Source organism: Sceloporus undulatus, chromosome 6 (genome assembly GCF_019175285.1).
Source record: "Sceloporus undulatus isolate JIND9_A2432 ecotype Alabama chromosome 6, SceUnd_v1.1, whole genome shotgun sequence".
NCBI classification, from domain to species: domain Eukaryota; kingdom Metazoa; phylum Chordata; class Lepidosauria; order Squamata; family Phrynosomatidae; genus Sceloporus; species Sceloporus undulatus.
In genome coordinates, this window is record NC_056527.1 from 141200190 (window position 1) to 141213345 (window position 13156).

General features: G+C 41.3%; 1 protein-coding gene across 2 annotated transcripts in view; it reads right to left on the reverse strand.

Annotated features, from left to right (window-relative positions):
* Positions 1–1824: 1824 nt before the first annotated feature.
* The window catches only part of ST14 (ST14 transmembrane serine protease matriptase), a 54650-nt gene continuing 43318 nt past the window's right edge, over positions 1825–13156 (reverse strand). Inside the window, exons 16-20 of one of the 2 annotated variants that reach the window (XR_006104789.1) lie at positions 11433–11619; positions 8395–8669; positions 7206–7342; positions 5428–5746; positions 1825–5326 (exon numbers count right to left, since the gene is read on the reverse strand). Coding sequence is in view for 1 of the 2 variants with exons in the window: in XM_042476861.1 (XP_042332795.1) it covers positions 5585–5746; positions 7206–7342; positions 8395–8669; positions 11433–11619 (761 nt within the window). In the remaining variant the exon portion in view is untranslated. Of the gene's footprint in view, positions 5747–7205; positions 7343–8394; positions 8670–11432; positions 11620–13156 lie in introns of both variants that reach the window. The other variant, XM_042476861.1, reaches the window with a different exon arrangement.

Here is a 13156-nt window from a genome sequence, read left to right on the forward strand (position 1 = left end):
AATTTTATTTATTTGTATCCCACCTCTCCCTTTTCATTTTTCATGTGTAAACTCAATTATTGGGGGGGTGGGAGGAAACTTGCCAGGGAACAGCATCCAGTGGCTCAAAGACCAGCATTGGCCCAGGCACCACCCCTTTGACTTGGTCTAGATCCCTGCTATATGAATGTACCCACAGACCTGGCTATTCTCAGAATGCTTTATTAAGGCACTGAAATGTGTGTGTGTCCTTTGTATCAAGCTTTGGGATGTTTTAGAGCTTTATGGAATACAGTCGGCTCTTTCTTATACACACAGATTTTTTATACACTGATTCAAGCATACACGGTTTGAAAATGTTCCAAAAAATTATACATTTACCTTGATTATCCATTTTTTATAAGGGACACCATTTTGCTATGTCATTATATTTAATGGGACTTGAGCATACACGGATTTTGTTATACACGGGGGATCTTGGAACCAAACCCCAGCGTATAACAAGGCTCCACTGTATTATGGTGCCACCTGCTGGGAGGAAAACTGCACATAATGTGAAATCCATATTTTTCCTACAGTCAGCCCTCTGGGTCCATGGATTCAAACATCTGCGGCTTGAAAATATTTAAAGAATATATAAATTCCAAACTGCAAACCTCAACTTTGCCATTTCATCTTCCTCCCGAGTTAACTGAGTGCAAACCACTTTTGCACTTTGAACTCAATCTGCCGCAACTAAAGTGAACCGAGGACAAAAAAAAAGCAAATGGGAGGAGGAGAGAGAAACAGGGACATTTTAAAAGCAGCTGAAAAAGTGGGACACCAGAGGCTTAACTGGGACATTTAGAGAGTATCTCTCTCTCTCTCTCTCTCTCTTCCAGTGCATTGCATTTATGTGCTTGGACTGTTATATGAGTGTAACTGCATTCTCCATCTTACCTTCTGCATCAACTGATATTAAACAGACTGCCTCAAATATTGAAGACATTATGAAGCCCCTGATTCTTGACTTGTTGCCATTGGTGTTGTTGCAAGTCTTGCTTTTTCCACCACCAGTCAAAGGATATACTGTAAGCAGCCATTCATTCCTTTAGGACAGAGCTTTGGTCATGTTGGTACCCTCTTTGCCCTAGAATACTTGACCAGTGCTTACACTATCTGCCTTCGTGTGCCACACGATGATCCTGGAATCCTGATACTTGATACCAAGCTGTTCACAACAGGTATCTGCAATAAAATTATTTCATAATAGGGTCTTCTACATTCATATTTACATATTAATAACATTACATTTTTATTTTTCTAGCTGATTTTCACCACTGACGAAGACACTAGTCGGAACGCGTTTGGTTTTTAGGTTTTACTCTTGTCGTTTGTTTTTTGTACTTTTATTACTGCCATATGTCCTCTAGAAGTGCAAACATTTTCAGGTGCACTTTGACTGTTGGACATCTTTTATATATCAGCTGTGATTTATAGTTTTCAGCTTTGTACATATTGGCAATATTTGTATTTCTATTCTGTATACAAACAGACATTGTATACCATTGACTGTTCTCATCTTCAGGCAAAGCACACAGCTGTGTGTATATACAATTCTTCTTACTTGCCTTTTTGTCAGCTTATTATTGCCAATATACTACCTTAAGAAGAATTTATGTAATAGAATCTAGTTACCCATTTTAGTATTGCCACTTTTTCCTAGACTTTTTGTTTTGACACACAGTATTTTTGGTTTAGGGCAACATCTTTGGGTCTGGATCTGCATCTACTTTGGCCAGCTTTTCCATCTAAACGCTTCAGTGCCTTCAGCTGTTACAAAAAACTGAGCCCCAAACATTCCTTATAAAAATTCAAATTTAATACAGAGGAGAATATAATCACCAAACATCTCAACTTCATTCAGTATTTTAAAAAAGGAGAACAGGGGGTGGGAATCACGGCTGGTTACAGTCTCCGTTGATTTAAATTATTTACAACATTTTTTTTTTAAAAAAGACACAGTATTTACATACAGAATAGGAAACAAACTTAAGTCAACCAGGTTGAAACAGTGTCACCACATTTACTTTTTAAAAAAGTAATAAAATAAATTATAGGTGGGGGAGAAATCTCTCATCTGTGCCTTCATGTGGCTCCATTGCTGGCCATTTCCAAAGCATTCCTACAACTACTAGATATAAAAGCACACAAATATGCAATTCCACTGCATCTATTTTATACATCATTTGTTTTGAGTTCAGCTCCATTTTCTCAAGTTGAAGCAACAGTGTCACAAAGGTTTGCGGAAAGAGCAATTCATCCTTATGGGGAAAGTAAACATTGTTTTAAGAAAGAGAACAAATCATATGAGACACAACAGAATAATTGCCAAGGCATCCTGAAGTAGTTTTTAATCTCTAAATATATCTCAGTGTTTTCCGGTCCACAATCACTTACACTTTGGAATGCTTACTAAAGAAATATTCTCAAAGCTCTTTGTTTTCCATAAATGTGTTCCAAGTCCTTATATAGTAGCATATCCAGATAGCAAATAGCCCCTTATTCGTCCACCGCTGGCATCAAAATAGATACAGACATTCCACACCCCACAATATGAAAGGTATCCCTTATAGCCACCTTTCCCAAAATGCTATTCCTGAGATGTGCTGATGGTCCCATAACTGTGGACATGATGGGAGATGGAGTGCACATCAAGAGAGTGCTAGGTTGGGAAAGACAAACTCACAAGTATAATATCTACGTCAATAAAGTGGCCTCACCAAAGAACCTAGTCAAGACACAAAAGGACAAAACACCATAAAGTCCCCTACATTAAACCAAGTTATACGCTTAAGGCACATTGTGGCAATGCCAATCTGACCCACAATGGGACAGAAACAACACATACACACCCTAAACACACATTCACACATCTACAGAGATTCATTCCTGCTCTACTTATATCTATTATATTTCAAGGAGAGATAAAAGGGAGCAGCAGGATGAATTCAAAGTGCAGCCAGTATCTCATTGCTATTTCTATTGTGTGCCCCCCCATTTTGCCAGGTAGCCAGGGGCAACTTATACATCTCCAGTGCCTGTTAAGATTGCAGTTCTCATCAGCCCTAGGAACCACAGCCAATAACCTTGGGGATGATGGGAGCCGCAGTCCAATTGCATCCGGAGGGGCCCAGACATGAGCTAAACCCACCACACAGAACTATAGTATCTAAATGTGTGACATCAGATGGACCTAGATTTGAGGGACCCCGTGGAGAGGTTTACCAATCCCTAAATGCAGCTGTCAGGATGCATGACAAGTTCAAAACTTAGAAAATCAGTTGGATCCTGCAACACTTCACACAAGGCAAGCTGCCAGCAAACTGGTCAGGCACTGCATTTCAGAATATTGCTTGCTCAAGGAGGTATTCAGGATTTACATCTACTAAAGCAAGGGTGGGTACATTTTAGTCCTCCAGATGTTTTGGACCGCAAATCCCATGCTGGCAGGAGCTGCTGGGCATAGATGTCCAAAACACCTGGAAAGCCAAAGGTTCCCTGACCTGTGACTAAGGCCCTAGCTTTTGGAGAAAATGAAGGAAATCTGAAATGTGTAAATACAAAGATCACACTTTCTGCCATCTCTTTTCTAGAACTAATCTGCCTTAAACCTATCTGGCCTGTCCACAGACCAACTGTGGCCCAAGAGAGTGCAGTCTTATCGTCATGTATTTAAGTAAACCATAAGGCACAGAATGGGCAAAGTCTTATCTTTGGTTGAAGGTTTCAATAAGGCAGCTTAGAGTCCTCTAGGTAAGTGATTCCCAAACTTTAGTCCTCTGGGTATTTTGAACTTCAGTTCCTGAAGCCACAGCCAACTTGGCTAACAGTCAAGAGGTACAAAACATCTGGGACCCACTGCTCTAGATGGTCTTGCTGGTTAAAGATGAAGTGACTTTTAGTCCAATGCATTTAAAGGGTGCTGAGCTGAGGAAGTCTAGTTTACAAAGCTAGAGGTACCTGCTATGGCGTTTATAAGGTGCAATGGTCTTCCAGGATGCTTTGGAAAAGGGTACCAACTTAGGAGAGTAACAACTTCTTTGGAAACTAAAAGTGTCTTGGCTACATAGTTTTAGCAGTCTGATACCACAGCTTCAAGGATATGCAGCTTGGTGAGCTATTTAGAATAATCTGCTAGAGACATTAGGAACATAAACCCAAAATGTTTTCTAGAGATTACTCTCAATACTTCCCCAAATGACAAATCCCAGAGTTCCTTAGATGGAGCCATGACAATTAAAGCAAGCCAAAATAGTGTAATTGATGGAGCGGAATTATTTATATTCAGTTACTTGGGGAAGGCAAAGACTTGATCAGAGTCAAGCATAATTTAGCAAAGTTACTTTTGGAGATCACAATTCCTAGAATCCTGTGTGCTCCATGACCATACTGCCTGGGGGATTCTGGAAGTTCTAGTACACAAAATTAACCTTTTCAGGCTCTGGCATCAAAGGAAGGGGGAAGCTAAACCAAAGCAAGGTCAGTATGGTATTACAGGTAAGCAAGTCTAATGGGAAAATACTGAAGCTCTATGTGGGATCGCCAGAGGAGCTCTAGATGTGCTGGAACAGAGCAATACAGCTCCTAACACAGCTGCAAGACAATTAGAATTTGCTAGATAGGGCAGAGGAAAGAGGAAGCAGCCTTAATTCATTTACCTCCTTTTGATTGATGTTATTACTATGCACCTGATTATCAAAATGTATTTTGGATGTATGCAGGAGTCATATAATAAAATAAAGAGTTCTAATCCCAATAGACAAGCCCACTTAAGCAACACTGGATATTGCTATCTATCCTTATTGGCCAAGGTTAAGAAATGGCTTGTCCAGGATAAGATTCTAATCAGCTGCTTCCCCATAATACTCAGTCGCTGGGCATGTGTCAAATGAGAAAGGCAGCTGGAAACTAGGCCAACTCCTCCTTCCTACATGCCTCTTTGGAAAATTCACAGGGAGGAACATGTTGGATATGAAGAACTTAAAACAGAACAGGTTCCTAAGGCAGGATTAGTAATAAAACCACAAAACTTCATTCCAGCCAGGCTCCAGCAAATCCACATATTGTGGGTTGTGGCACCTTGATTTCCAAACAGCCTGTGCCTCTCCCTGCATCCTGGCCATGGCAGGCACTGAAGGGGATTGCAGTCCATTCTCATATTCCAACGATCCATCAAATGAGTTGTATTTGCCTTCTGAAGCCAGCAGAGACATAAGGTGTGAGGTAGCCCTCTAGCTCTGTCCTCTCTCCCTTGTATATTTCCAACTCATCTGGAAATTGGCTCAGGTTAAAAAAAAGTCAATCTCTGAAGACAAGACAAAGCGGAATGATTAGTTTTCAGGCTGGCAACTGTCCATCCGACAGACCTTATAAATTTTCTCTCTTAAAAAACAAAACAAAACATACCTCCAAAAATAAAAACAGAAGAGGAGATATCAAGTGAACAAGATATGCGGAGTTCCCTTCACATCACAAGGGAGTGTCCTCAGATTGTCAGCTTGAAAAAAACAAACATTTTTTAAAAAGCAGAAACATGTGAATCTTCCTCATTTTGGTGGCATTCCTACACGCCTGTTTTGCTTCTGATCCAGTCTCTAAGCTTTGCGACTCGAGTATAGACTCCTGGTTTGTTCCGTCGGGCACAGCCATCCCCAAAGCTGACTATGCCAGCCAGAAACATCCTGTTGTTTGGCTCTATGCTGGTCAGGGGTCCTCCAGAATCTCCCTGGAAGAGGAAAAGTGTAGGTTAAAAAATGGGTAACTGCATCCCTTTCACCACCTGCCACTTCAAAGGACCAACTCATTTTAAGGCGGGAGTGGTGAATGTGTAGCCTTCCAGATGTAGCAATTCCCATCATGCTTCACTCACTGCCCATGCCAGCTAGGGCTGATGGGAGGTGTACTGCAACCACATCTGGAGGGCCATGTATCTCCCACCCTTGTTCTTATGAAGCACCAGTATTTGCCTCAGTTCTAATTCAGAGCCATGGACACGTTGGCAGATAGGTTGGCATTATGGAAGCTGTAATCCAAAAAAGCCTTAGCTATTTAAAATTCTGTTCTAAACTGGCCTGTCATGCACTGGAGGTCCTGTGCATCTTCATGGAGTCAGGACATTACAGAGGAAGAGAAGGAGCAAGGGAGACCATGAGGTAAGAACTGGTAGGAGTAATCTGCAAGCTGTACACAGTGATTGCTTTGCTGCTTAACATTTGCAAACACGCTGGTGGCTTCCATGTCACTGGAGTAGTGTTTTGTCTGAACTTTGAAGAAGCTTTCCATGGGCCAGCGCCCTGTCTCCAAAATAAGTTCAACACCTTGAATAACTCCTTTTAATTCTGGACTAAAATCCAGAACAGATTCATCACCTCATTGATAGGGAAGTAAGTCACTTTGGACAATCCCTTTAAAAATTCAGACCAAACACCAGAGCAGAATCAGCCGCTGTTTCACCTTTCTGTGCCTGTGTACCTAAGACTGTATTTGCCTATATGAACCGGCTCAAGTGTTAAGATCTTCAAGGTAGGGCTTTCCTTCAGCACCTCTACCATCACAGGCATGTTTGGTGAGAATAACGGAGCCTTATCAGTGGCTGCTCCCAGGCTGCAGAACTCCCACAGAATGTCCAGTCAGCCTCCATTCTCCTCTCTTTCTGTTGGCAGGCAAAAACCTTTTTATTTAGGCAGGGCTTTGACTTTTAATCACATGGCAGAACAGGATTGACAGTAGTGTGCTGTGTTTTATCTGTGTTTTTTTTAAATTAGGTTTTAATTGTACAGTATTTTTTAATTGTTTTTAATTCATGAGCCATTGTAGTAAAGTAGTTTGGTACACAACAACAACCTTTTAAGACAATTGTTTAATTGATAGTTAATTTATATCAAATAAGATTTTAGCTATGTTTCTATTTTAAATTATTGTAAACCACTTTGGACTGCATGCCAGAAATAAAACAAGAGTATAAATTGAATGAATGAATGAATGAATGAATGAATGAATGATGCACAAATGAATGGGGGGTGTCTCTCCTGCCAAGTGTACTTGGGGATTGCCTTCCAGCAGCATGCTTTAGCCCCATGCACTCCTAGTGTGGGACTCCCAAGATGCTTAAGTGGAGACAATGCAGCCTTGGGCTGAAAAGGTCTCCCACCCTCATCTGCTGTATGCATTGCAAAGGCTCTTACCTGGCAGGCATCAACTCCTCCAGTCAGGATCCCAACGCACATCATTCGTGGCGTCAATTGATTGGGCAGCAAGGTGTTACACATGGTCTGGTTGATCATCCGGATTTCTGCCTTCTGCAAAATGGTGGCTCCGATACCTGTCAAGGATCATATAAACGGTGCGCAAAAATCACCACTGCCTTCTGAGAGGTAGTTACTATCCACTTCAAGTACTTTGGGGAAAAGCTAGACCCTATCACGTTTGCAAGTTTTAAAGAAATACAACCTAGTATATAGGATATAAAATCATCAAGGTGGACACATCCCCAAGAAATCTCAACACATTAAGAGAAACCACCTCTCCCTCATCTTTTGCCAGATGAAGCCAGAAAAACTCAGGAAAACTATGTTTGTGTCTAACTGAATTCTGACTGGGTCCACTCAAGCAGGCAAAATTCAGGCCATGGGTTGAATGTAGCCCCTTCTTTGGGGAACCCCCTTTAGTTTTCTATTTCACCAGAAAAAGGAGAATTCTGGAACATAATGGAATCTTTAATTAATTAAAAGAAACAGTTTCCATTCCATGCTGTGTTTCTCTCCCTTTCTTCCCCCGTTTCTCCTTCATACACACACACACTTTTTAATGAAACTTTCAGATCCTTCCATTTTGTTTTTAGAAGGATGGTGCAGAAAGTCTCAATAGATGAAAACTGACACTTGGAACTCTATTTAACTAAGAATCTGTTATAGCAGTTTGATACCACTTTAAGTCTCATGGGTCCACCATAGGGAAACACAGGATTTTCACTCTAGCGAAGTACTGAGAATTTTCTGTTTAGAGAGCTGTAATTCAGAGGAGTGTTCTGGAGCAGTGGTTTTCAACTTTTGGCTCTCCAGATGTTTGATACTTCAGCTCCAAGAATGGCTGACCACTGGCCATGCTGACTTCTGGAAGTTGACGTCTCAAACATTTGGATGACCACAGATTGAGAACCACTGCACTAGCAGTAACAGAATATCAAGCATCTCATCAGATTACAAAGCCCAGGATTCTGTAGCAAGGAACTACTGTAATTTAAAAATGGCATCATGCTGTTACAGTGATATACTGCATATACACTTAACCCAGTTATTTCCCCCTTCTACCCAAAAATAGGCATGGTGCTCCTCCTCCAGCCTTCCCCTAGAAGCTTTCTTTAGCCTGACTCACCATCTTCTTTGGTGGCTCCCCACCCAGTCACCCAGATGGCTTTTCCAGCAGGGAATTCATGGCTGACATCAGGAAGGCATATGGGCTGGATCTGCTTGGTGTAGGTGATGGGACTCGACAGCTCCATCAAAGCAATATCGTAGTCAAAGGTAAAGTCACTAAATAACTCATGACGGATTATGTTCTTGATACTCCGTGTCTGAACATAGCTGTTGCTCCTGTCCGCTTGGTTGTGGAGCCCCATGTAGGCTGTCCATAACTTGGGATCAAAATACCTATAGAATGAACAATTTGTGTTGTTTTCAGGGGCATGACAATTACAGCAACAGCATTAGGGCAGAGTACTTTCATTAATGTGGGGAAATGGTTAGAGCACTGGCCTGGACCTTGGGAATTCCAGGTTGAAGTCTCCACCCGATCATCAAAACCCCTGAGAGAGCCTGGGTCAATTGCCATCTTTCAGTTTAATCAACTTCTATGTGCTACCTGGCCTACCTCACAGGGCAGTTGTGAGGATAAGGCCATATACACCATCTTGAGTTCAATGGAGGAAAAGTGAGATAGAAATACCAAAACAACCTCTACATTTCAAACTAGGAAAGCTCAGCTGGAATGTGAATTCAAGTTGTCCTCCTCAGAGTCCAGCCCTGATAACTGAACCACTGCAACTCTCCACATCTCTACATACTAATGCAAGTGCATTCATAAATGCCACTGGGAAAGGAGAAGACCAGGATCTTTTGGAATGGGAAGGAAAGAATGGGGATCACATTTAGACTAGAAAACCATCCCCCTCAAAAGTGCTCATTAAAATGGTTCACATTTATTTGCAGATTCACCCAGAGAAGGAATATAGAAGAGAATATTTTAAAAAAAACTGTACTAGAACAATTCTCACAATGCACTTTGTTGTTGTTGTGTCCCTTCAAGTTGTTTCTGACTTATGGTGCCCCTAAGGGAAATATATCATGGGGTTTTCTTGGCAAGATTTGTCCAGAGGCGGTTTTTGCCATTGCTTTCCCCTGAGGCTGAGAGTATATGACTTGCCTAAAGGTCACCAAGTGGGTTTCATGGCTGAGCTGGAAATCGAACCCTAGTCTCCAGAGTTGTAGAACAATAGCCAAAACACTACACCACGCTGGCTCTAAAGGTATGCTAAAACTATAACTTATACTTATCATGTCTTTAGTTCAGAAATATAGAACTGGAAGGTACTTTTGAGGTCATCAGGTCCACACGCATCCCTGCTCAGGACAGGTTTTATACTGCAGAATGCAAGTACCCAGATGGCCATCTAACTTCAGTCTCAGTACTTCCAATGAAGGAAAGCACGTCACTTCCAGAGAATATCTGATCTACTGCTGGGTAACTGATATTCCTAGGAAATTTTTCTAATGCTTAGCTAGTATCTGATCCATGCAACTTCCACCAATTAATTGCATAACCTTCAACTGTCTCAACTTGGCAGGGACAATCTGAATAAATCCTCTGTTGTCCCAGTTTTTCATCTGCTTTTAAACATTCATTTCTCTCTCCTCTTCCTAGTTTCTGCCGGTGATCTCAGCTTACTTCAGCTGCTGTAAGCTGAATTCAAAATGCAAAAGTAGTTTGCTCCAATTTAACCGAGAAGGGACAGAAAAGAGAGGCAAAAATGTAGGCTCAGGCAAAAGAAACTGTTACTGCCTTTCCTAGCTTCTCACCAATAATTTTTGTCATATTGACCACATTCTCATGTTGCTTGGTGTCACATGTCCTGGTTTTCATCTACAAAATGTTGGAAGGTTTGCGGCTCTAACTTGCTGCTGGGACCAACAGACAACAAAATGTATCTGTTTTCCCTGTGTACCCTTCAGATATTTGAAATACACAACACTGGGCTCTTGGTATCCTCTGGGGTTTGATGCCAGAACCTCTCAGTGGATACCAAAATCCATGAATGCACAAGTCCCATTAAATACAATGGCATTGTTAAATGCTGTCCCTTATATTAAATGGCAAGTTGTTCTTTGCAATTTATATGGGTTTTAAAAAATATTTTCAAGCCAACTGCATCATGTATTTCTCAGAGCTTCAAAATTTTACTTTTTGTGGACTACATCCTCCAAAAACCACAGCAAGCATGGCCACTAGCTATGCTTCTTGGGAGTTAATAGTCCAGAAGAGTATATTTTCCAAGCTCTGGATCCCTTCTCTAGGCTTAACATGCCCAGTTCTTTCACTCACTCTTCACAGAAAAACTTTTTCACATTCAGTTTTTCTGTAGCCTTTACAACAGTCCTATAAAAGGCAAGTTGGTGTTATGACAAAGTGAGAGCAGTTGCTCAGAGAACAATGACTTTCTTAAGACTAAGCTAAAGGTGAGGAACCTCTTTCAGCCTCAGACTATGAGTGCAAATATGTACACATACCATATTAAGTTACACGATGCATACATTTCTCTCTTTATGAAGGACCCACACCCAAGAACACATGATGGGGGGTGGGGAATTTTGCTTAGTCTATATAAAAGAAAAAGATTTCCAACTTTCAAATAAAGGTGTGTGTATGTGCCTTCGAGCCACCTGTCAACTTCTGGCAACCATAACCATAAATTTCACAGTGTTTTCTCAGGGAAGGAATATTCAGAGACAGCGCCGCCTGTTCTCTTCTCTAAATAAGGGACACTTGCCATTCATATGAGACACAAGCTTTCCAGACCTCAAATAAAGCAATTCCTTATAATATGGGAGACCTGGCAACTCTAGCACCATTCCAATCTCTCCAGGAAGAGAGTTCCAGAGCCTGGGAGCAGCCACCAAGAAGGTCCTCTTCTATGTTACCACCAGATGTACTTGTGTTGGTGATGGGACATTCCTGGCTAGGCCCAAATCAAAGATGGAACTGGTACCCAGGATGTCCTGGTTCACCACTGATGTCTTAGTGGTGCCCTCTCATTTAAGGTGGAAGTGAAGAGAAAGGATATAATCCAACAAGAACAAGCTTCAGCAGTAAGAACAAGCCTGCAGGATACCAGAAGAAACCCTTGCATCTTTGCTTACCTGATGAAATTTTCTTCCCGAAAGCAGTGTGCTGCCGTCACTAGCCATTTCTCTGATATCAAAGAAGCCCCACAGACATGACCCTCTCCCTTGACATGCAAGCTGACTTGCCAGGGCCATTCACCCACATCAGAGTCCTGCCCACCAACAATCCGGGACTGTTTGCTGTAGAAGCGCTGACCACAGTCTAAAAGGAGCAAGATTCAGAAGCCACAAGAAAACAAAGTGTAAGCAAATGTTTGCCTGCTTGGATCCTAGAGGTATGCACATACACATCATATAAAGCCAAGGACCAGCCCTAATAACCAAAGAGGGAAGATACTTTTGTATTCAATTGACAACCAACTCATTTCCAATGGTTTGCAATCAACTCACAATGAAAGAGGGAAATTGTTGCATACACCTGCAGTCCAGGCTATTGCTACTTAAGCATATAGTGCTTTAGGGCCTGTTGTTGGACTCACATCAGCCCTGGTCAATCTGACTAATAATGAAGGATGATAGGAGTATTCATCAATACCTGGAGATCAACAAGTTCACCACTCCTACTTCAGAGAACTGAAACTAATTAGCTTGTTATTGGACAGACAGTGTGGTATAGTGGTTTGAGTGGCAGACAACTCTGGCAACCAGGATTTGAATTGCCAGTTGGCCACAGAAATCCTCTGGGTGACCTTGGTCAAGCTGTACACTCTGAGACTCAGAAGACAGCAATGGCAAGCCTCTCATGAACAAATCTTGTTAAGAAAACCCTGTCTTATGGGTCACCTTAAGTCAGAAATGACTTGTAAGTATACAACAACAACAAGCTTGTTATTGCAACAATGTCCTTAGGTGGGCATGAGAATTAGAATTAGAATGCCCTTCTTTTTCTTCCTATCACCACATGAGTTCGAGAGAGTGGCTAAAAAACAATTTACACTCAACGGTGTGCTTCAAATCTGTTTAAAATGTGAACTGCTTCTCCTTGGAGGCTTCCAGGGGAGGAAATTCACTTTTTGGGGTGCTGGTGAAGGAAGGAATCCAAGGAATCTAAAGGGCCACTAGGACAACGTTGAGGGGCATACGTTGCCCACGTCTGTTGTAAACAAGCTGGGGATTTGCTTTTTCAAATAGATAATAGGGCTTTACGTTTTAAAACTGGTATATCAGCCAACCAATGGTTTATTTCGATAAGCTGTGATATTCAGTTTTAATGGGCAATGCTGAAATTTGAAACAAGTGTTAATTAGTTTACAGCTTGTTTGTTTGTTTGTTTGAAAGTCATTTTGATTTTGCTATGCAGGGTACAAAGGATGATGCTAAAAGAGAAGAGAATCTCCACTACTAAGAAGCAGCAGCAGCAGCAGCATTTATGTTTTCATAAATTCCTTCAATACTTTTTAAAAATGTAGCTGTTTTATGTAAAGCTCACTCTTAGTTTCATTTATATCAATTAATTGGATAAGAGGGTTATTACTGACACTTGTATGTCTATTCACAAGTAAGTCCTACTGAGTTCAGTGGTTGAATTGCAAGCTAATCTCAATAAAAATCAGTATGCAAAAGGATCTTGTAGCACCTTTGAGACAACTGAAAAAAGGAAAGTGGTAGTCTGAGTTTTCATAGACTTGAGTCTACTTCCTCAAATGCATAAGTGGATGTTCCCGATACAGACCTATATAAGCCAAGCTCTGCGTGAGAAAAGCAACAGATATGATTGGCAGGACTCATATTTTGGGAAG